This window comes from Coregonus clupeaformis, chromosome 2, assembly GCF_020615455.1.
Source record: "Coregonus clupeaformis isolate EN_2021a chromosome 2, ASM2061545v1, whole genome shotgun sequence".
In the NCBI taxonomy this organism is placed as follows: Eukaryota; Metazoa; Chordata; class Actinopteri; order Salmoniformes; family Salmonidae; genus Coregonus; species Coregonus clupeaformis.
The window spans coordinates 5,212,220-5,234,328 of NC_059193.1; the positions used below are offsets into that span (position 1 = coordinate 5,212,220).

The following is a 22,109-nucleotide window of genomic DNA, read 5'->3' on the forward strand; positions in this document are numbered from 1 at the left end:
CTGTTCCCTCCCTCTATTCCCTCCCTCTGTTCCCTCTGTTCCCTCCCTCTATTCCCTCCCTCTGTTCCCTCCCTCTGTTCCCTTTATTCCCTCCCTCTATTCCCTCCCTCTGTTCCCTCCCTCTGTTCCCTCCCTCTGTTCCCTCCCTATGTTCCCTCCCTCTGTTCCCTCCCTCTGTTCCCTCTATTCCCTCCCTCTGTTCCCTCCCTCTATTCCCTCCCTCTGTTCCCTCCCCCTGTTCCCTCCCTCTATTCCCTCCCTCTGTTCCCTCTGTTCCCTCCCTCTATTCCCTCCCTCTGTTCCCTTTATTCCCTCCCTCTATTCCCTCCCTCTGTTCCCTCTGTTCCCTCCCTCTATTCCCTCCCTCTGTTCCCTCCCTCTGTTCCCTCCCTCTATTCCCTCCCTCTATTCCCTCCCCCTGTTCCCTCCCTCTATTCCCTCCCTCTGTTCCCTCTGTTCCCTCCCTCTATTCCCTCCCTCTGTTCCCTCCCTCTGTTCCCTCTGTTCCCTCCCTCTATTCCCTCCCTCTGTTCCCTCCCTCTGTTCCCTCCCTCTATTCCCTCCCTCTATTCCCTCCCTCTGTTCCCTCCCTCTGTTCCCTCCCTCTATTCCCTCCCTCTGTTCCCTCCCTCTGTTCCCTCCCTCTATTCCCTCCCTCTGTTCCCTCCCTCTGTTCCCTCCCTCTGTTCCCTCCCTCTATTCCCTCCCTCTATTCCCTCCCTCTGTTCCCTCCCTCTGTTCCCTCCCTCTATTCCCTCCCTCTATTCCCTCCCTCTGTTCCCTCCCCTCTATTCCTCCTCTATTCCCTCTGTTCCCTCCCTCTATTCCCTCCCTCTGTTCCCTCTGTTCCCTCCCTCTATTCCCTCCCTCTGTTCCCTCCCTCTGTTCCCTCCCTCTATTCCCTCCCTCTATTCCCTCCCTCTGTTCCCTCCCTCTGTTCCCTCCTCTATTCCTCCCTCTGTTCCCTCCCTCTGTTCCCTCCTCTATTCCCTCCCTCTGTTCCTCCCTCTGTTCCCCTCCCTCTGTTCCCTCCCTCTATTCCCTCCCTCTATTCCCTCCCTCTGTTCCCTCCCTCTGTTCCTCCCTCTATTCCCTCCCTCTGTTCCCTCCCTCTATTCCCTCCCTCTGTTCCCTCCCTCTATTCCCTCCCTCTGTTCCCTCCCTCTGTTTCCCTCCCTCTGTTCCCTCCCTCTGTTCCCCCCCTCTATTCCCTCCTCTGTTCCCTCCTCTATTCCCTCCCTCTGTTCCCTCCCTCTATTCCTCCCTCTATTCCCTCCCTCTGTTCCCTCCCTCTGTTCCCTCCCTCTATTCCCTCCCTCTATTCCCTCCCTCTGTTCCCTCCCTCTATTCCCTCCCTCTGTTCCCTCCCTCTATTCCCTCCCTCTGTTCCCTCCCTCTATTCCCTCCCTCTGTTCCCTCCCTCTGTTCCCTCCCTCTATTCCCTCCCTCTATTCCCTCCCTCTGTTCCCTCCCTCTGTTCCCTCCCTCTATTCCCTCCCTCTATTCCCTCCCTCTGTTCCCTCCCTCTGTTCCCTCCCTCTATTCCCTCCCTCTGTTCCCTCCCTCTATTCCCTCCCTCTGTTCCCTCCCTCTATTCCCTCCCTCTATTCCTCCCTCTGTTCCCTCCCTCTGTTCCCTCCCTCTATTCCCTCCCTCTGTTCCCTCCCTCTGTTCCCTCCCTCTATTCCCTCCCTCTGTTCCCTCCCTCTGTTCCCTCCCTCTGTTCCCTCCCTTTCACAGGGACATTGTGTTCCAGACTCACCACACCTCCAACTCCTACACCCAGTATATGATCACCAACGCTGATTGACAGACTAACTTGAGAAACAGAGTGAAAGTGTCACATTTCCAATGCTTGTAGACCATTTGAAATCTGACAGTTTACCAGTCCAGTTCACCTTTGATACATGAAAAGGCTCTTATGGTGAGGCAGTGATTCCCCCATGTCCCCTACACACACTAGTGATGGGCATTTGACGTTTTTTTTATGTTTGCGTACTCTTATTTTTTTTTCGAGTACTAAATCATTATTTTCTTTTATATGTAGAACACAAGGCCCGCACAGGAAAAAAAGATGTGCCCATTAATCTATAGGCCTAACTTGAATGATGCTTGGCTAGGTTTCTTTTTTGTTGTGCCCTGCAAATGCACATGTACAAATGGAACACTAGAGTCAAAGCAAATTAACGTTGTCTTCAAGACAACAAAACATTTCCACACAACATTTCTCTTTCCTGTTCGGGCAGCCACAAAGCACAATCCAAAAAATAGTTTTACAGTAATATTATTATTTTTTATCTCTGGTTAAAGATCAAGCTTTGACTTCCGTATGAGTACTCGATAACTCATGCCCATCCCTAACACACACATGCACTCACAAAGCGGCACACACACACGTGCTTATACACACGTGCTTGCACACGCACACACCATCTGCAGGCTCTCCCAGAACCCCCCAGAGCAGCAGGAGGATAGAGTATCATGTTGGGTTGTCAGGCCAGGAAGCTTGTGTTTCAGCACACAGACAGACACAGACTGAGAGAGATTCTCAGATTCTCCACACAGCTGCAGTTTCCTGTAGCCACAGCGGGAGAAAGAGCACCATATGGTCATATCTGTCCGTGAATGTGTGCGTGAGTGAATGGGTTTCTGGAATGGTACCTATCTGAAGGTATCCCTTACAAGTGGTTTACTGAGAACTATGCATGTTAGGATTTTCCACACTCCCTTCATGCTCAGTAACACAATATTGTGCAAGGCCCTGGCTTCTTACATTCCCTCTCTCTCTCTCCTTTGTGTCTGTCAGGTCCCTAACCTAGTGTTCCTGGCTGTTAGTCCAGAGGAGAAGGAGTCCTGGATAAACGCCTTAAATGGAGCAATTACCAGATCCAAGAACAGCATCCTGGATGAGGTGAGACACACCCCTCGGTGCACCTCCCCTCTCTTTCCCCTCTTCCTCTCTCTGTAGCTTTATAATCTCTTTCCCCTCTTCCTCTCTCTGTAGCTTTATAATCTCTTTCCCCTCTCCCTCTCTCTGTAGCTTTATAATATCTTCCCCCTATTCCTCTCTCTGTAGCTTTATAATATCTTTCCCCTCTTCCTCTCTCTGTAGCTTTATAATATCACACAGCTTTAGATGGCCCAAACTTTACAGGTCCCTATCACACAGCTATAGATGGCCCAAACTTTACAGGTCCCTATCACACAGCTATGGCCCAATCTTTACAGGTCCCTATCACAAAGCTATAGATGGCCCAAACTTTACAGGTCCCTATCACACAGCTATAGATGGCCTTTATAATATCTTTCCCCTCTTCTTCTCTGTGTGGCTTTATTATCTATTTCCCCTCTTCCTCTCTCTGTAGCTTTATAATCTCTTTCCCCTCTTCTTCTCTCTGTAGCTTTATAATATATTTCCCCTCTTCCTCTCTCTGCAGCTTTATAATCTCTTTCCCCTCTTCTTCTCTCTGTAGCTTTATAATATCTTTCCCCTCTTCCTCTCTCTGTAGCTTTATAATATCACACAGCTATAGATGGCCCAAACTTTACAGGTCCCTATCACACAGCTATAGATGGCCCAAACTTTACAGGTCCCTATCACACAGCTATAGATGGCCTTTATAATATCTTTCCCCTCTTCTTCTCTGTGTGGCTTTATAATATATTTCCCCTCTTCCTCTCTCTGCAGCTTTATAATATCACACAGCTATAGATGGCCCAAACTTTACAGGTCCCTATCACACAGCTATAGATGGCCCAAACTTTACAGGTCCCTATCACACAGCTATAGATGGCCCAAACATTACAGGTCCCTATCACACAGCTATAGATGGCCCAAACTTTACAGGTCCCTATCACACAGCTATAGATGGCCTTTATAATATCTTTCCCCTCTTCTTCTCTGTGTGGCTTTATAATCTCTTCCCCCTCTTCCTCTCTCTGTAGCTTTATAATATCTTTCCCCTCTTCTTCTCTCTGTGGCTTTACAATCTATTTCCCCTCTTCCTCTCTCTGTAGCTTTATAATATATTTTCCCTCTTCCTCTCTCTGTAGCTTTATAATCTCTTTCCCCTCTTCCTCTCTCTGTAGCTTTATAATCTCTTTCCCCTCTTCCTCTCTCTGTAGCTTTATAATCTCTTTCCCCTCTTCTTCTCTGTGTGGCTTTATAATCTCTTTCCCCTCTTCCTCTCTCTGTAGCTTTATAATCTCTTTCCCCTCTTCCTCTCTCTGTAGCTTTATAATCTCTTTCCCCTCTTCTTCTCTGTGTGGCTTTATAATCTCTTTCCCCTCTTCCTCTCTCTGTAGCTTTATAATCTCTTTCCCCTCTTCCTCTCTCTGTAGCTTTATAATCTCTTTCCCCTCTTCTTCTCTGTGTGGCTTTATAATCTCTTTCCCCTCTTCCTCTCTCTGTAGCTTTATAATCTCTTTCCCCTCTTCCTCTCTCTGTAGCTTTATAATCTCTTTCCCCTCTTCCTCTCTCTGTAGCTTTATAATATCTTTCCCCTCTTCCTCTCTCTGTAGCTTTATAATATCACACAGCTTTAGATGGCCCAAACTTTACAGGTCCCTATCACACAGCTATGGCCCAATCTTTACAGGTCCCTATCACAAAGCTATAGATGGCCCAAACATTACAGGTCCCTATCACACAGCTATAGATGGCCCAAACTTTACAGGTCCCTATCACACAGCTATGGCCCAATCTTTACAGGTCCCTATCACAAAGCTATAGATGGCCCAAACTTTACAGGTCCCTATCACACAGCTATAGATGGCCTTTATAATATATTTCCCCTCTTCTTCTCTGTGTGGCTTTATTATATATTTCCCCTCTTCCTCTCTCTGTAGCTTTATAATCTATTTCCCCTCTTCCTCTCTCTGTAGCTTTATAATCTCTTTCCCCTCTTCCTCTCTCTGCAGCTTTATAATCTCTTTCCCCTCTTCCTCTCTCTGTAGCTTTATAATATCACACAGCTATAGATGGCCCAAACTTTACAGGTCCCTATCACACAGCTATAGATGGCCCAAACATTACAGGTCCCTATCACACAGCTATAGATGGCCCAAACTTTACAGGTCCCTATCACACAGCTATAGATGGTCCAAACATTACAGGTCCCTATCACACAGCTATAGATGGCCCAAACTTTACAGGTCCCTATCACACAGCTATAGATGGCCCAAACTTTACAGGTCCCTATCACACAGCTATAGATGGCCTTTATAATATCTTTCCCCTCTTCTTCTCTGTGTGGCTTTATAATCTCTTTCCCCTCTTCCTCTCTCTGTAGCTTTATAATCTCTTTCCCCTCTTCCTCTCTCTGTAGCTTACCTCTTTCTCTCTGTAGCTTTATAATCTCTTCCCCCTCTTCCTCTCTCTGTAGCTTTATAATATCTTTCCCCTCTTCTTCTCTGTGTGGCTTTATAATCTCTTCCCCCTCTTCCTCTCTCTGTAGCTTTATAATATCTTTCCCCTCTTCCTCTCTCTGTGGCTTTATAATCTATTTCCCCTCTTCCTCTCTCTGTAGCTTTATAATATATTTCCCCTCTTCCTCTCTCTGTAGCTTTATAATCTCTTTCCCCTATTCCTCTCTCTGTAGCTTTATAATATCTTTCCCCTCTTCCTCTCTCTGTAGCTTTATAATATCACACAGCTTTAGATGGCCCAAACTTTACAGGTCCCTATCACACAGCTATAGATTGCCCAAACTTTACAGGTCCCTATCAAACAGCTATGGCCCAATCTTTACAGGTCTCTATCACAAAGCTATAGATGGCCCAAACTTTACAGGTCCCTATCACAAAGCTATAGATGGCCCAGACTTTACAGGTCCCTATCACACAGCTATAGATGGCCCAAACTTTACAGGTCCCTGTAACACAGCTATAGAGTGCCCAGACTTTACAGGTCCCTATCACACAGCTATAGATGGCCCAAACTTTACAGGTTCCTATCGCAAAGCTATAGATGGCCCACACTTTACAGGTCCCTATCACACAGCTATAGTGGGGGGGGAAAGTATTTAGTCAGCCACCAATTGTGCAAGTTCTCCCACTTAAAAAGATGAGAGAGGCCTGTAATTTTCAACATAGGTACACGTCAACTATGACAGACAAAATGAGGAATAAAAATCCAGAAAATCACATTGGCCCATTCCTCCATGCAGATCTCCTCTAGAGCAGTGATGTTTTGGGGCTGTCGCTGGGCAACACGGACTTTCAACTCCCTCCAAAGATTTTCTATGGGGTTGAGATCTGGAGACTGGCTAGGCCACTCCAGGACCTTGAAATGCTTCTTACAAAGCCACTCCTTCGTTGCCCGGGCGGTGTGTTTGGGATCATTGTCATGCTGAAAGACCCAGCCACGTTTCATCTTCAATGCCCTTGCTGATGGAAGGAGGTTTTCACTCAAAATCTCACGATACATGGCCCCTTTCATTCTTTCCTTTACACGGATCAGTCGTCCTGGTCCCTTTGCAGAAAAACAGCCCCAAAGCATGATGTTTCCACCCCCATGCTACACAGTAGGTATGGTGTTCTTTGGATGCAACTCAGCATTCTTTGTCCTCCAAACACGACGAGTTGAGTTTTTACCAAAAAGTTCTATTTTGGTTTCATCTGACCATATGACATTCTCCCAATCCTCTTCTGGATCATCCAAATGCACTCTAGCAAACTTCAGACGGGCCTGGACACGTCTGGCACTGCAGGATTTGAGTCCCTGGCGGCGTAGTGTGTTACTGATGGTAGGCTTTGTTACTTTGGTCCCAGCTCTCTGCAGGTCATTCACTAGGTCCCCCCGTGTGGTTCTGGGATTTTTGCTCACCGTTCTTGTGATCATTTTGACCCCACGGGGTGAGATCTTGCGTGGAGCCCCAGATCTAGGGAGATTATGAGTGGTCTTGTATGTCTTCCATTTTCTAATAATTGCTCCCACAGTTGATTTCTTCAAACCAAGCTGCTTACCTATTGCAGATTCAGTCTTCCCAGCCTGGTGCAGGTCTACAATTTTGTTTCTGGTGTCCTTTGACAGCTCTTTGGTCTTGGCCATAGTGGAGTTTGGAGTGTGACTGTTTGAGGTTGTGGACAGGTGTCTTTTATACTGATAACAAGTTCAAACAGGTGCCATTAATACAGGTAACGAGTGGAGGACAGAGGAGCCTCTTAAAGAAGAAGTTACAGGTCTGTGAGAGCCAGAAATCTTGCTTGTTTGTAGGTGACCAAATACTTATTTTCCACCATAATTTGCAAATAAATTCATAAAAAATCCTACAATGTGATTTTCTGGATTATTTTCTTCTCCATTTGTCTGTCATAGTTGACGTGTACCTATGATGAAAATTACAGGCCTCTCTCATCTTTTTAAGTGGGAGAACTTGCACAATTGGTGGCTGACTAAATAATTTTTTTCCCCACTGTATATATGGCCCAAACTTTACAGGTCCCTATCACACAGCTATAGATGGCCCAAACTTTACAGGTCCCTATCACACAGCTATAGATGGCCCAAACTTTACAGGTCCCTATCACACATCTATAAATAGGAGAAGCAGAAACACTCTCACTCTGACTATCCAAATCCATGACATCACTGTTAAAGATACAGAATGAATACAGAATTGAGCGACTTTCACATAAAAAACAAACATTTTAGAGGACAAATGGTCAGGCGTGTGGATGGGCTCAGAACAACAGCACCAGCACTGTGAGAGGTATCAGTTACCTCCAGGGCTCCAGTATCTCTGCTGCTCAATAGCCTGATGACATCAGAGACGGGACTCACTCTTCCATCAGGATGGGGTTTCATTGCTCTCAACTGTAGGGTTATCGCAGATGGAGTCCTACATGATGGTACACACATACTGTAGATCTATGTTGATAAAACCGCATTGAATCACAATTTAGCATTGTTTGAAAGTGTTGTGTACAAATAATGTATGTGTATATTAGCTAACCTAGTGCCCTTAAATACACCCTTATACTGAACGCATTACCCTGACAAGACAGTCACATGATTGGAAGCAATTAAATTTTTTATCCTCCAAAATTCTATTCAATCTGTGGATTCCTCCTGGTCGGCTGTACCACATAGAAATGCTAGATTGACTTTAGAATATTGTCCTACAATAGATGCACTAGAGACATGTTGACAATTGGATTTGGGACAATTGCTGATCAATTGGTTTTTGTCAAAGGAAGATGAACAAGACATCTGGATGAGTATGGGCTTTGTCATTGGTTGTCATGTCAGAAAGCAATAAGGCAGGTCATAGCTGTAACTGCATACATTCCATGATTGTGGAGCGACAAGCTAACAAAATAACACTATAGTATGTTTGGCAGAACATAACAGCTGCATGCATCATATAATCACCATTTAAACCCACTCTGTGTTATGTCCAACACCGGAGATGGATAATGGATCATGTTGGCAAACAAATGAAATCCTTTAAAGCTTGAGGAATGAGTGGTACTTTGCTGTAATGGAATGACTCTACTTTGCCTGCACCCAAAACTCCTAACCTCCCCTCTAAAACCCCTAACCTCCCCTCTAAAACCCCTAACCTCCCCTCTAAAACCCCTAACCTCCCCTCTAAAACCCCTAACCTCCCCTCTAAAACCCCTAACCTCCCCTCTAAAACCCCTAACTTCCCCTCTAAAACCCCTAACCTCCCCTCTAAAACCCCTAACCTCCCTCTAAACCCCTAACTTCCCTCTAAAACCCCTAACTTCCCTCTAAAACCCCTAACTTCCCTCTAAAACCCCTAACCTCCCTCTAAAACCCCTAACCTCCCTCTAAAACCGCTAGCCTCCCTCTAAAACCCCTAACCTCCCCTCTAAAACCCCTAACCTCCCCTCTAAAACCCCTAACCTCCCTCTAAAAACCCCTAACCTCCCCTCTAAAACCCCTAACCTCCCCTCTAAAACCCCAACCGCCCCTCTAAAACCCCTAACTTCCCCTCTAAAACCCCTAACTTCCCCTCTAAAACCCCTAACTTCCCCTCTAAAACCCTAACCTCCCCTCTAAAACCCCTAACCTCCCCTCTAAAACCGCTAGCCTCCCCTCTAAAACCCCTAACTTCCCCTCTAAAACCCCTAACCTCCCCTCTAAAACCGCTAGCCTCCCCTCTAAAACCCCCTAACCTCCCCTCTAAAACCCCTAACTTTCCCTCTAAAACCCCTAACCTCCCCTCTAAAACCGCTTAGCCTCCCTCTAAAACCCCTAACCTCCCCTCTAAAACCGCTAGCCTCCCCTCTAAAACCCCCTAACCTCCCTCTAAAACCCCTAACCACCCCTCTAAAACCCCTAACCTCCCTCTAAAACCCCTAACCTCCCTCTAAAACCCCTAACATCCCCTCTAAAACCCCTAACTTCCCCTCTAAAACCCCTAACCTCCCTCTAAAACCCCTAACCTCTCCTCTAAAACCCCTAACCTCCCTCTAAAACCCCTAACTTCCCTCTAAAACCCCTAACCTCCCCTCTAAAACCCCTAACCTCCCTCTAAAACCCCTAACCTCCCCTCTAAAACCCCTAACTTCCCTCTAAAACCCCTAACCTCCCCTCTAAAACCCCTAACTTCCCCTCTAAAACCCCTAACCTCCCCTCTAAAACCGCTAGCCTCCCCTCTAAAACCCCTAACCTCCCCTCTAAAACCCCTAACCTCCCCTCTAAAACCCCCTAACTTCCCCTCTAAAACCCCTAACCTCCCCTCTAAAACCGCTAGCCTCCCCTCTAAAACCCCTAACCTCCCCTCTAAAACCGCTAGCCTCCCCTCTAAAACCCCTAACCTCCCCTCTAAAACCCCTAACCACCCCTGTAAAACCGCTAGCCTCCCCTCTAAAACCCCTAACCTCCATTTCCTAAAATACAGATAAGCCACATGTTGTCACATAAAGACCTAAATTCAATACTCAACCCCATGACTCTGTATTGAGGACACAAGGCTCTTAGGGTGGGTGACTGGGTGTAGTCACAGGGCACATATTCTGGTCTGCTCCATATTTTCTCCTTCCACCTGATTATGTAAATGGTTAAAAGCTTTCAGATGCAATTGACAATATGACTTTGATATTAGACATAAAATCCCAGCGGATAAAAGATTACATGTTGCTTAGTCCTACTAGCCAGTGAATAAACGACACTCCAGCTGAACTTGCTTCATCAGTGGAGACGGTGTTATCACTAGATGACAGTGTAGAGGTGTTGGTCGTCAGTGTGGCTATAGGTTAGCTATAGGTTAGCTATAGGTTAGCGGCCTGTTTCCCAAGGCCTTATGCAATATGTTGTGGCCCATTTCGCCCAGTGAATCACATGCCTGTAGATAATCAATCAATGATTAGGCCGATAATAATGATCAATAAACTACCCAACCCACTCCAACACAAACACAGCCCTCAGGCTAATGTGAAAGCATGTCAATCCCCTCACTCCACATGTGACTGTTTCATTATCTCTCTCTCTCTCTCTCTCTCTCTCTCTCTCTCTCTCTCTCTCTCTCTCTCTCTCTCTCTCTCTCTCTCTCTCTCTCTCTCTCTCTCTCTCTCTCTCTCTCTCTCTCTCTCTCTCTCTCTCTCTCTCTCTCTCTCTCTCTCGCTCTCTCTCTCTCTCTCTCTCTCTCTCTCTCTCTCTTGTTCTCTTTCTTTCTCTCTTCTTTCTTTCTTTCTTTCTTTCTTTCTTTCTTTCTTTCTTTCTTTCTTTCTTTCTTTCTTTCTTTCTTTTTTCTTTCTTTCTTTCAGGTCATGGTTGAGGATGAAAACCTTCTGTCCCATCTCACACGGGACCGGGCTAAGATCCCTCACACACGGCGCCTGCCTACACGAGGACACATCATGGCTGTGGTAGGTATCCTGCTTCTCCTGGCCTGTCTTGTCTTATGTCTCCTTATTACCACAACGGCTGGTTGGAGACAATTCCAACTCGGTCAATTGAGCTTTAATTCAATGAGTCAGTTGGACATGGTAATGATCAAACTACTTTCAACAGGGATTTTTGATTAGTTTAATCCGATTCATTTCCTACCTTAACTAAATCACAATGGGCCTTACCCTGATCTCAGTCTTTCTCACTGTGTCTGATATCACTAACAGACTGTTTCTCCCTGCTCCGTATCCAGACCTCCACTTCTACCTCTGACGGCATGTTGACCCTTGACCTGATCCAGGAGGAGGCCAGCCCCAGCACAGACGGCCAGGACACCTGTGACAAGAGCTTCCGGGTCAACCTGGACAAATCCACCCAGCTCGACTGCCTCAGGTCCAAAACAGAGGGTGCCATCAGTAGCATCTGCCTAGTGACTCCCGCAGAGGTCACTGGGAAGTCCCAGAGTCTGCCGCGCGATACCGCGGTAGCCTGGGACGATAAACAGCAACTTCAGAGCCCGATGGAGAAATCCTGCACCCCTCAGCCGGGCAAGAGGCTCACACCGGCCGAGAAAAGCCGATGCGCCTCCATGGACGAGATCCTCTCGCACTCCGAGACACGGGCCACCAAACCCAGGACACCCCTCCCCCGCTCTGCGACCTCTGCCCCCCTAGGCAACCTGCCGCCCATCAGCCAGCTGCAGGACCTCATCGCTCAGAAGCTGGAGAGAACTCAGGAGCTGCTGACGGAGGTGCAGGGGGCGAAGGGGGAGGAGGGGGCAAAGGGGGAGGAGGTGCAGGGGGCGAAGGGGAAAGGGAAGGACTCGCCAGGTTCCAAGGGCTCCAGGGGTTCCTCAGACATGGCCCGGGCGGAGGCTGAGAGGCTGCTGAAGGAGGCAGCGTCCACATGGGGTCAGGCCAAGGAGGTTCTAGAGGAGGTGAAGGAGCTGAGGGCGCTCTATCGTCAGCTGGACTCCCTGCCCACCACCCCCACCTCCCTATCACCCCTCACGCCCTCCAACAGTGGCAAGCAGACTGACTACAGGAAGAGCATGATGTGACCGTCAGAGAACTCAACACAGACTTGACTATGAATCCCTCAGCAAAAGAAAACTACTAAACATGCAAAGCCACAATATTGTAAAATATGTCTGTTTCTCCCCTTCTGTGTCCTTTCACTTTATTGATGCTGTGACAAAGTGAGGACATTCAGTTGCCCAACGACGTCCCCTGTGGTTAACCATTGTGCCCTTACATGTCTGCTTGATGAAGGTGTGGGGGGCAATCTAGGGTCTGAGGTACATGTTGGCCAGGGAGTCCAGTAGAGATCCTGTCTCTCTGTACTGACCGGCTGCTGAAAGACCTTGTGATACTGCAGTGTCAGGTTTTTCTCTCGATGTTTTCCTCTGCATTGGTTGTCAAAGAGGGGATGTTCCACATGTAGGGTTTGGCCGGGGAATCAGAAGGGCTCTCCTCTCCAGGGATAGACACACAGTGGTTGAGGAAAACTCAGATTAGAGGAAGGGAAACATGGTGTCCAGACCGGCCCCGCATGTTCGGAATGTGAATGTTTTCCTTTTTCTGTTACACAACACACTGGAAGGTTGGTCTGAGCCAGATTCCCAACGAGCACCGCTCAAAAACCAACAGCAGTCCACTGTACACAGTACAGTACACCACCCTCCCTCCCTCCCTCTGCTGCTGCCCTGGGAATGGAGCTCAGCGGCATCCTCATCTCTGCTGGACCATTATGATTCACAGGGACAAGGGGAGGTCGGGGAACCAGTTCACAGAGTCAGAACGCACTGACGTTCCTTAGGGTGTTTCTGTCTGTTCCATGAGCCATATGACACGGTCAAAATGGATGACGTCTGTCTGGGTTGTGTTGTTACTAGATGGTACATACTAGGACAGGGCTGTTCCTTTCCTGTAGGCCTACAGCCAGTTGTCTTCAGCCAGTTGCCACTGCAGCCATTGTTTCGCATGCTACTGTAGAGCCATGGAGCCGGGATGGTGTCTGTGTGTGTCTGGTATGAGTGGTGATTATCATGCTACTGTAGAGCCATGGAGCCGGGATGGCGTCTGTGTGTGTGTATGGTATAAGTGGGAGACGTGACATAGAGGTCAGATGCAGTACTGAGGAGAGGAACCACTTGTAAGTGATTTGCTAAAATAGTAATAATAACAGAATTGCACTATAAAGGAAGGCTGTAAAACAAGAGGATGAAACTGGCGGGTAGAAACTGGAGAGAACAGATGTGTCTAATATGGCTTTTCACTCTGTTCTACATATTTGTTACGACAAGCTACTGTGTCTAGAAACATACAGACTGCACAGTTCCAACACCTTGATACCTAAGACAGTCACTCGGCTCGCTACTGTTTGAAAATCTGAGCTTTTCAAAGGTACAATGTGTGTAAACAATGCTGTTGATGAATACATCCCTCCGGCTAGCTAACAGTGATGCTAATGCTTGACCTCTGACCTCCCTGTCCTACTTAAGGTCTTATAGGGTTTATGTCAGAGAAGAGAGAGAGAGAGAGAGCGAGAGCGAGAGAGCGAGAGAGAGAGAGAGAGAGAGAGAGAGAGAGAGAGAGAGAGAGAGAGAGAGAGAGAGAGAGAGAGAGAGAGAGAAGCAGCCAATGTACAGTGCGCCTCGCCAGAGCACCCCAACTTGTTTTATAGTCAGTAGCTAACTAACGTATGTTATGTGTTTGCACAGTGCTGTGGAAATGGTTCGCTCTGGACTGTCAAACAGACAAAAAAAACAGTGTTATGATTATGTTATTATCATTGTTTGTGTTTTTTATTTGTTTAAAATGCTTTTGTAGGATGATTTAAGGCAGGCTTTAGAGAACAAAATGGGCAGGGCATTCTAGAACGTTCACGCTCTTAGAATGCTCAACTTGAAACTATGCATATTGTAGTTTTATTCTGTTTGTTCAACCACAACCCAATAACAGAAGGCAAAAATCACTGAAGTTGGATTTTATGAATGGACATAAAAGAGGGTGAGGTGAGAAAGATGTTAGAAAGAAGACAACAGAAAACAAAGCTTTCCCCAGGAAACATTTAACTGAATAGGCCATAAAAAATATGTTTACTAGTACGTCTATTATTGTTGGTGTCATTTAGTTTTATCTGGGATGAAGTACTATCTTGTGTGAGGCTGAACACAAAACCTAATGTTTGTGCAATCCTGAAAAGATTGATATGACCCCCGATGCACTGTACATTCTTGGAGCAGTTTTAATCATCTCAAAGGATGTTGCTGTATTTGCTTATTGCGTTGCATTATGATGGAAACGGAAGTGGCTTTGCTTTGCACTGAAGTTCATCACTTCTGGACTTTCAAAGTACTTGAGACACAACCACTTGTGCAATTATAACAATCAGCCTAATTCAGACAACCATTGTTCTACAATGAATGTGTGCTTTTTTAAGTCAAAACCTAGCCGAGAATTGTAATAAAATGATTTTGTATGTCCTTTGAGAAGAATGCCCTACTGGAATATAGGGGTGGTTTTCATAGGAAATGCTGAGGTAGGAAGTGATTGATCCAAGCATTGTATTTATGGCAGCAATAATACCATCTTCAAGCTATGCCAAAGATAATATGGCTGTACAAGGTAATAAAACTATTCCCATTGAAATACATTGATAATGTAAATAAGAATGTTTCATATTTTCTAGTTGACAATGTAAACGTCAGCCTACTTGTTCTGACAACCTTTTCACATGTGTGAAATGGTTGGTCACACCGACTCCAACCTAAACAATCCATCAAACACCAAATCAACTTAACGTCTTCTACATCTGGCAATGCATTCTGGGATATAATATTAATATATGCAGACACTCTTATCGAAAGCGATTTACAGTCATGCATGCATCCATTTTACGTATGGGTGGCCCCTGGAATCGAACCCACAACCATGGCGGTGCAAGCACCATGCTCTACCAACTGATCCATACAGGACCAGGATACAGGAGGTGTGGTCACAAGTTGTGAAATCCAGCCAATATTGGCCACACATGGTCACACAAAAACGCATAACATTCAATCATGAGTTATTTCTGTAAGGTGAAATGTCTTCCTTCTTTTTATGTATGATATGTTTATGTTGTCATATTTTCAGTTTCCCTTCCAATTTTGTTCACCAAATGTGGGTCTGGCACCAAACAGTAGCTACCGCAGCCTTAAATACCAAGAGGATTATAGGAAAGTTACTCAGCAACTACAATGATTGTCCCCCAGCCATTTACAAAATCCTAATTCTTGTACATTATGGATGAGAGGAAGATTGTACCATAGGAATACAATAGCAGAGTACGAGCTAGGTGGATTACTTGATGGAAATGGAGAAGGAATTGTACACAGACTCAGAGGTTTAAATCCTGCTCGCTCAGGGTTCCATTTTAATAAATTGTGCTAAACAAAAGAAATGGAGGATTACTTTCTTTATTTTTAACCAAATCAGTTCAAGACCGCCGCCTAGAGCATTTAAAACGACACTCACTCACACTCTCTCTCCCAGTCTGTAGATATGTACATGCACACACGCACAGACACACACCCACACACACACCGGCCCAGACAGACAGAGAGCTGGGCCTACAGCATGGCGGACTGTGTTATGGTGGCACCTCTTTAAAACTGGGTGAGATGTGGCACCAATGTTCACAGCACCATTGAGGCGGGAAGAGGAACAGATACTGACAGTGATTTTCAATGAGACTGCAAGACACAAAAATACACCCCAGAAATGAAGAAGCCAGAACACAGCCGCGAGAAGGCTACTGTATGAATGGAATACATGCAATACATTCTCTGCCCAATGCACACTTAAATACGTATACATATTACACTGTCTTTCTCTCGCTCTGTCTCTCTCTCTCTCTGTCTCTCGCTATGTCTCTTGTTCTCTTTCTCTCTGTTTTGTTCTCTCTCTCGCTCTCTCCCTTGCTTTCTCTCGTTCTCTCTCTCTCTTGCTGTCTCTCTCTCTCTCGGCCTGTGGAGATCCTGACACTCCGGGGGGCAGAATCTCCTCTGAGAGGGCAGCAGGCGCCTGTGGCCTCCTTCATGCCAAGCCCTGCTCATTAAACACGAGAGAGGTCCCTCTGCCTCCTCTAATTAGGAATGACGCTGCTCTGCTCCGTGACTAACTGCAGTCAGACTCCAGATGTCAACACTTTATCCAACAGCGTAGCAGACAGGAAGAAGCTTCCTGTCACCACGTGTCTAATGGGTGTATATGATTTTATGAGTGACGCTCCGCGTTGACTTACACATTGAGGAAGAGAAACATCTCATGGTCACCTCAAGCATCCTTGAGGTATTTGTTTAGCACACATGTGTTACCAACCTGGACTCAGGGGTAGATGGAACATAGTACATGTAAATCTGTCTCCCTCCATTTAGTATGATATGTTACATTTCGTATGGTATGTATTAATTTGTGGATATCCATCATCAATTTCATATGATATGTTACAAATTCAAATGTATTGTGGCTAACGTTAGCTAGGTGGCTATGTGGCTAATGCTAACGTTAGCTAGGTGACTAACGTTAGCTAGGCTTGGGGTTAGGGTTAGGGTTAAAGGGTAGGTAGCATAAACGTAACCACATGTAACATATGGATTTGCATCAAAAGTCCCAATGCAAAGTTACACCTCCAGTTCAGCTCCGGTCAGCGGCTCCACTTCAGACCCAGAAGTCAGCCCCTCTCCAGGTTCGGGGTCTCCCACACCAGGGTCCAGACAGGGCTTGGTACATCGTGGGAGGAAGGAGAGGGGAAGCATCGCGCCGAGGTCCAGACCAGACCAGGGCCGCAACGGGGAGGCAGAGAGGGAGAGGTCGTCACGCCCGGAGCCGGATCCGCCTCCAAGGCTGAAAGCCCACCCGGACCCTCCCCTGTTAGGTCAGGTTTGTGCGGCCGGAGTCCGCACCTTTGGGGGGTACTGTCACGCCCTGACCTATGGAACTCTTGTTTGTTGAGTCAGGGTGTGAATGTCTATTTGAGATCTATGTTAGTCTCTTTTTATGTTGCAGATCTAGGTTGATATTTCTATGTTTGGCCGGGTGTGATTCCCAATCAGAGGCAGCTGTCGCTCGTTGTCTCTGATTGGGGATCATACTTAAGTAGCCTGGTTGCCTACCTTAGTTGTGGGATCTTGTTCCGTTTAGGCTTGTCTGTGTCTAGCCGGAGGACTTCACGTTACGTTGTTTCTTGTTTTGTTGTATGTTTATTGAGTAAATAAACATGTACGCTTTTCACGCTGCACCTTGGTCTGACCCGTCTCTCAACGATCGTGACAGAAGATCCCACCGAACGAGGACCAAGTAGCATGGCCAGGAGCAGACATCCTGGACATAGGAGGAGATCCTGGATGGTAAGGGATCTTGGACATGGGAGGAGATCCAGGCTGGGATGGATCGCTGTCCTTGGGAACGGACAGAGGAAGCCCGGGTAGGAGAGGAGCAACGGCGACACCGACGGCGCCAGCCGAGGAGGAAGCCCGAGAGGCAGCCCCAAGAAAATGTTTTGGGGGGGCTAAAGGGGTGGTCGAGAATCGAGAGAGAAGAGCCCCGACCACTGCACCCGGTGGGGTTCCAGTTGGAGTCCCTACGACCATGGGAACAGGAATGGGAACAGTTTTACACGGAGGAGGTTCTGTTCCCTAACTCGTGGGGGCTCCCGGAGGAGTCCTCACTGGAGGAGAATTGGCGAGAGAGAGAGAAGGACTGGAGCAGTCTGAGAGAGGAGGCCACCACGTTACGGGGGCTGTTAGCTCAGAGAGAGCAGGAGTTATCCGTTCAGAGGGAGGTACTACAGGATGCTCAAAGGGAGAAGGAAGTAGTGGAGGCACGGAGAGAGGAGTTGGTCAGGCAACAAAAGGAGCGTGTGTTCATTGAGGAACCTAGGTATGCGGAGATACGCACTGTGTCGCCAGTGCGCATTCACAGCCCAGTGTGTCCTGTGCCAGTGCCCCGCACGTGTAGTGCGAAAGTGGGCATCCGGCCAGGACGGGTTGTGCCAGCTCCCTGCACCAAACCAGTGGTGCGTGTATCCAGTCCGGCACGGCCCGTACCTGCTCCCCGCACCAAACCAGTGGTGCGTGGGATCTTGTTCCGTTTAGGCTTGCCTGTGTATAGCTGGAGGACTTCACGTTACGTTGTTTCTTGTTTTGTTGTATGTTTATTGAGTTAATAAACATGTACGCTATTCACGCTGCACCTTGGTCTGACCCGTCTCTCAACGATCGTGACAAGAAGATATCCAGAAATAAGTTTATAAATATGTAATATCCCAAAGACATAACTATGTTTGTATAGGTAACCAGATCGTGACTACAACTAAGTTACTAAGTCTTTGACCACACTATGTTGTTACATTGGTGAGTAAAAACTCCTTTAAGGTTAGAATTAAGGTTAGGGGTAGGAGTTAAGTTAAAGGGTTAAGGTTAGGGGAAGGGTTACCTAAGTAGCTAAAAAGTAGTAAGTAGTTGCAAAGTTGTTAATTAGCTAAAGTTGTCCATGATGAGATTCGAATATGCAACCTTTGGGTTGCTAGACGTTTGCGTTATACGCCCACCCATCCACCATAACCAACCACCCTCCTTTTGTTTTTGCCTTAAGTAACCTTCTGTCTTATGTAACCATACCAAAACGTAACATATCATACTAATTTGAGTGCTCCGAATTTACATGTACTATGTTACGTCTATTCTATGAGACCAGGCTGGTGTTACCCCCAATTAACATTAGGGTTCAGTGAATACAAACTATGAGCAAGAAAGAGGAAGATGAAGAATGTCTACAACACGGGTGCCTCTTCCTGATTCCACTCGGCTGTGTGCGGTTAGTCACAGACTGTGTCTAGAAATAACAGAGCCGGAGCCGATCATGCTCTATCAGCAACACACACGGTCTGGTCTGTCTGTCTCAGACGGTGTCACGGCTCTGTTCAGAGCAGCCTAAGTTCTTAAGTCGAGCGTTCTTGGCTCAGTTCCATCATTTCACTCCAACTACAGTTTCTGGGGGTGAAAAAAAATCAGAAAATGTATCCGACTGGCCTGTGATCTCCTTGTGACTGATGTTCCAAGAACTCTGTCTTTCATGTGTTTTCTCAAACATGAATAGTCAGGATTGTCAAAACATTTACGCAATCCATGCTATATAATGTAATAAAGTATTACATAGCCCAAATAATCCCAAATATCACTATTTCTAAAAGAAGCCATAGAAAGTTGGTTGCAATTTCAATTTAATCCTCCAGAAACGACAGAACAAATAATGCAACAAATATTGTGGTTAAATTCAAATATACTAATTGACAAAAAACCTTTATTTTTTGACAGAATGTTTAAAAAAGGTATAATCTTCGTAAATGATATCATCGGTAGGACTGGTGGAGTTATGTCGCACATGCAGCTAACAAAAACATATGGAAATGTCTGCTCTACCCAAAATTACAACCAAATAATTGCAGCCTTACCGCAAAAGTGGAAGAGGAAAGTGGAAGGGGGAGAAAGTAAGGAACTTGTCTGTCGGCCTTGCATTAAAGAACATAATTGGTTAAGGAAAACTGTGATAAATAAAAAAGTATATCAGTTTCACTTAAGGACCAAAGGATTGACAGCCGTCCCATATAGATTGCAAAATAGTTGGGAAGAGATCTTTGACGTACCGATCCCATGGCATAGTGTTTATGAACTGACACGCAAAACGACACCGGATTCAAAAATTTGAATCTTTCAATTTAAATTATTATATAAATTCTTGCTACCAATAGAATGTTATTTATATGGGGGATACAATCTTCCCAGCTCTGCAGATTTTGCTGTGAAGAGACAGAATCATTAGATCATTTGTTTTGGTTCTGTCCATTTGTAGCTTGTTTTTGGACACAGGTCCAGGAATGGCTAAAGGATTGCAATATTTACCTGGAGCTAACCTTGCAGATAGCATTACTGGGTGATCTGAAAAGTCATAGTCAATCAATCAATAATATAATAATACTTTTAGCAAAAATGTTTATTTTTAATTCACAATCTGTAGAAGCAATGAGAATAGAAAGGTTCAGAACTTTTGTAAAACATCACAGTACGGTTGAAATATATATGGCAAATAGAAATCCTATATGGATGGTGTTAAGAGATAGATGGGAGGTATTGAATAGAGTTGAAGGATGGGACTAATAACAAATAACAACAAATAATAACAAAGATAGCTAATAATGTAAGCATACTGTGTCCATAATAAGTATATAGGTTGTATGTTGGGAGCTTTTGGGAAAGAGCACAGTTCGAAAGATATGGCATATAGAAGCAAACCGGATGGACATCATGAAAATGATCGGAGAGGTTGAGAGTAGAAGAAGTTCAGGAGCAAAAAAAAAAGAATATATATATATATATATATATATATATATATATATATATATATAATAGAATTATTGTAAAATTAACTCTGTCCATAAGGTGTAGATAGTAAGTATAGGCTGGAAGTAGAGGCCTGGGCATTGTTGTTCACTAATTTACTCCAAGTAGGGAAAGGATGGCGGGGTTGAAAAGTAATAAAGGGGAGTATATATATAAAAAACATGGGGGATTGGAAGTGATGCAGACAATTACATTGATAGAAGATACAATCTATCTGCAATATTAAGATGATCCATCCCCCCCAACAATTTTTTTTTTTTTTTTAACTTTTACAAATAATATTTAAAAAAAGAAAAATAACATTCTTTATCTGGTGCTAAGTGTGTCCAAACACAATATACCACTCCATCTATGTTCTGCTAGAGACATCTCTCCTTGCCATGTAACCATATTGAGTTATACCACATCAAAGTATACTGCAGCATATGGTGCACATTTCTCCTATTAAATTCTACTCTAATGCTGTTTCCACATTGGTGGTCCAGTCCAGCTCAAGCCGTTTTCATTTTATCGCACTGCATGATGGGAGTGAGACAGATGTCCTGCCAAAAAGCATTCTGGGTACAGAGCTCATGTTGTGGAAACCATGCAAAGCTGCTGCTCTCTGGCTCTGCCTCTGATTTGCATATACTTGCCTTCCAGAATTGGAAGGACCACAACAAGGTGTTCTGCCTTAGAAGTGAAGAGATGCTTCATGGCAGAGCCTACATCTCTGGGAAACTACAACTGACAAAGTTTGTGAGGGTTCATACGCCATGACACCTGCAAAGAATGCTGTGGCTCTAACTTTATTGCAGGACAATATGTTACTTGGCAATATTCTTGAGCTTGCGATTCATACAGGTCTGCATCATGTAAAGAGACCAGGGGCTCTAGTCAATCCGCATTGTGGAATTTCTGCTTTACAGCGTGATTCAAATTTAAAGGCAATGTTCTCGCTTTAGCGTAGACTGCATGTCAGCTCAATCGGAAATTACCTTTAAATTTATATCGCGGAATTTGTAACGCTTCAGCCTTACAGATTGAATAGAGCCCCAAGTCATGAGATCATTGGGCGCTAAAGTAGGCTATCATTTCGTTTTTACATTCTCTTTACATGTTGTTTTGCCTAGCTCTATCCAAGTTCATTTGATTTTACTTTGCTTACATCTGATTTTGCCTCGGACTATTTGCAACTTCCCTCACCCCATCAGAAGATTATTTATTTTGTGAATGTGCTGTGTTGTGTTCAGGAGGGATTTATTTTAGCTTTGATCACCATGGAGATTTGGTTGAGACGGAGAGAGATAGTGTTAGGCTGAGCCTCCAGGTCCAGGGGGAGAGGAGAGGAGAGAAGAAGAGGGGAGAAGAGAGGAGGGGAGCGGAGAGGAGAGGAGAGGGGGGAGGAGAGGAGGGAAGGAGAGGAAGGGAGGAGAGGAGAGGAGATGAGAGGAGAGGAGAGGAGAGGAGAGAGGAAGGAGAGGAGAGGAGAGGAGAGGAGAGGAGAGGGAGAGGAGAGGGAGAGGGAGAGGAGAGGGAGAGAGGAGAGGAGAGGAGAGGAGAGGGAAGGAGAGGGGGGGGGGAGAGGAGAGGAGGAGGGGAGGGGAGGGAGGGGAGGGGAGGAGGGGGAGGAGAGGAGGGGGAGGAGAGGAGAAGACAAGACAAGACAAGACAAGAGAAGAGAAGAGAAGAGAAGAGAAGAGAAGAGAAGAGAAGAGAAGAGAAGACAAGACAAGACAAGACAAGACAAGACAAGACAAGACAAGACAAGACAAGACAAGACAAGACAAGACAAGAGAAGAGAAGAGAAGAGAAGAGAAGAGA

At 45.7% G+C, this 22,109-nt stretch overlaps 1 protein-coding gene across 1 annotated transcript in view; it reads left to right on the forward strand.

Moving 5' to 3' along the window:
• Positions 1-14,870, forward strand: part of LOC121542624 (pleckstrin homology domain-containing family O member 1-like) — a 45,104-nt gene extending 30,234 nt beyond the window's left edge. Inside the window, exons 4-6 of the mRNA XM_041852059.2 lie at positions 2,807-2,911; positions 10,738-10,839; positions 11,115-14,870. Of these exons, the coding sequence (XP_041707993.2) occupies positions 2,807-2,911; positions 10,738-10,839; positions 11,115-11,921 (1,014 nt within the window). The 3' untranslated portion in view covers positions 11,922-14,870. The remainder of the gene's footprint in view (positions 1-2,806; positions 2,912-10,737; positions 10,840-11,114) is intronic.
• The last annotated feature ends 7,239 nt before the right edge of the window (positions 14,871-22,109 follow it).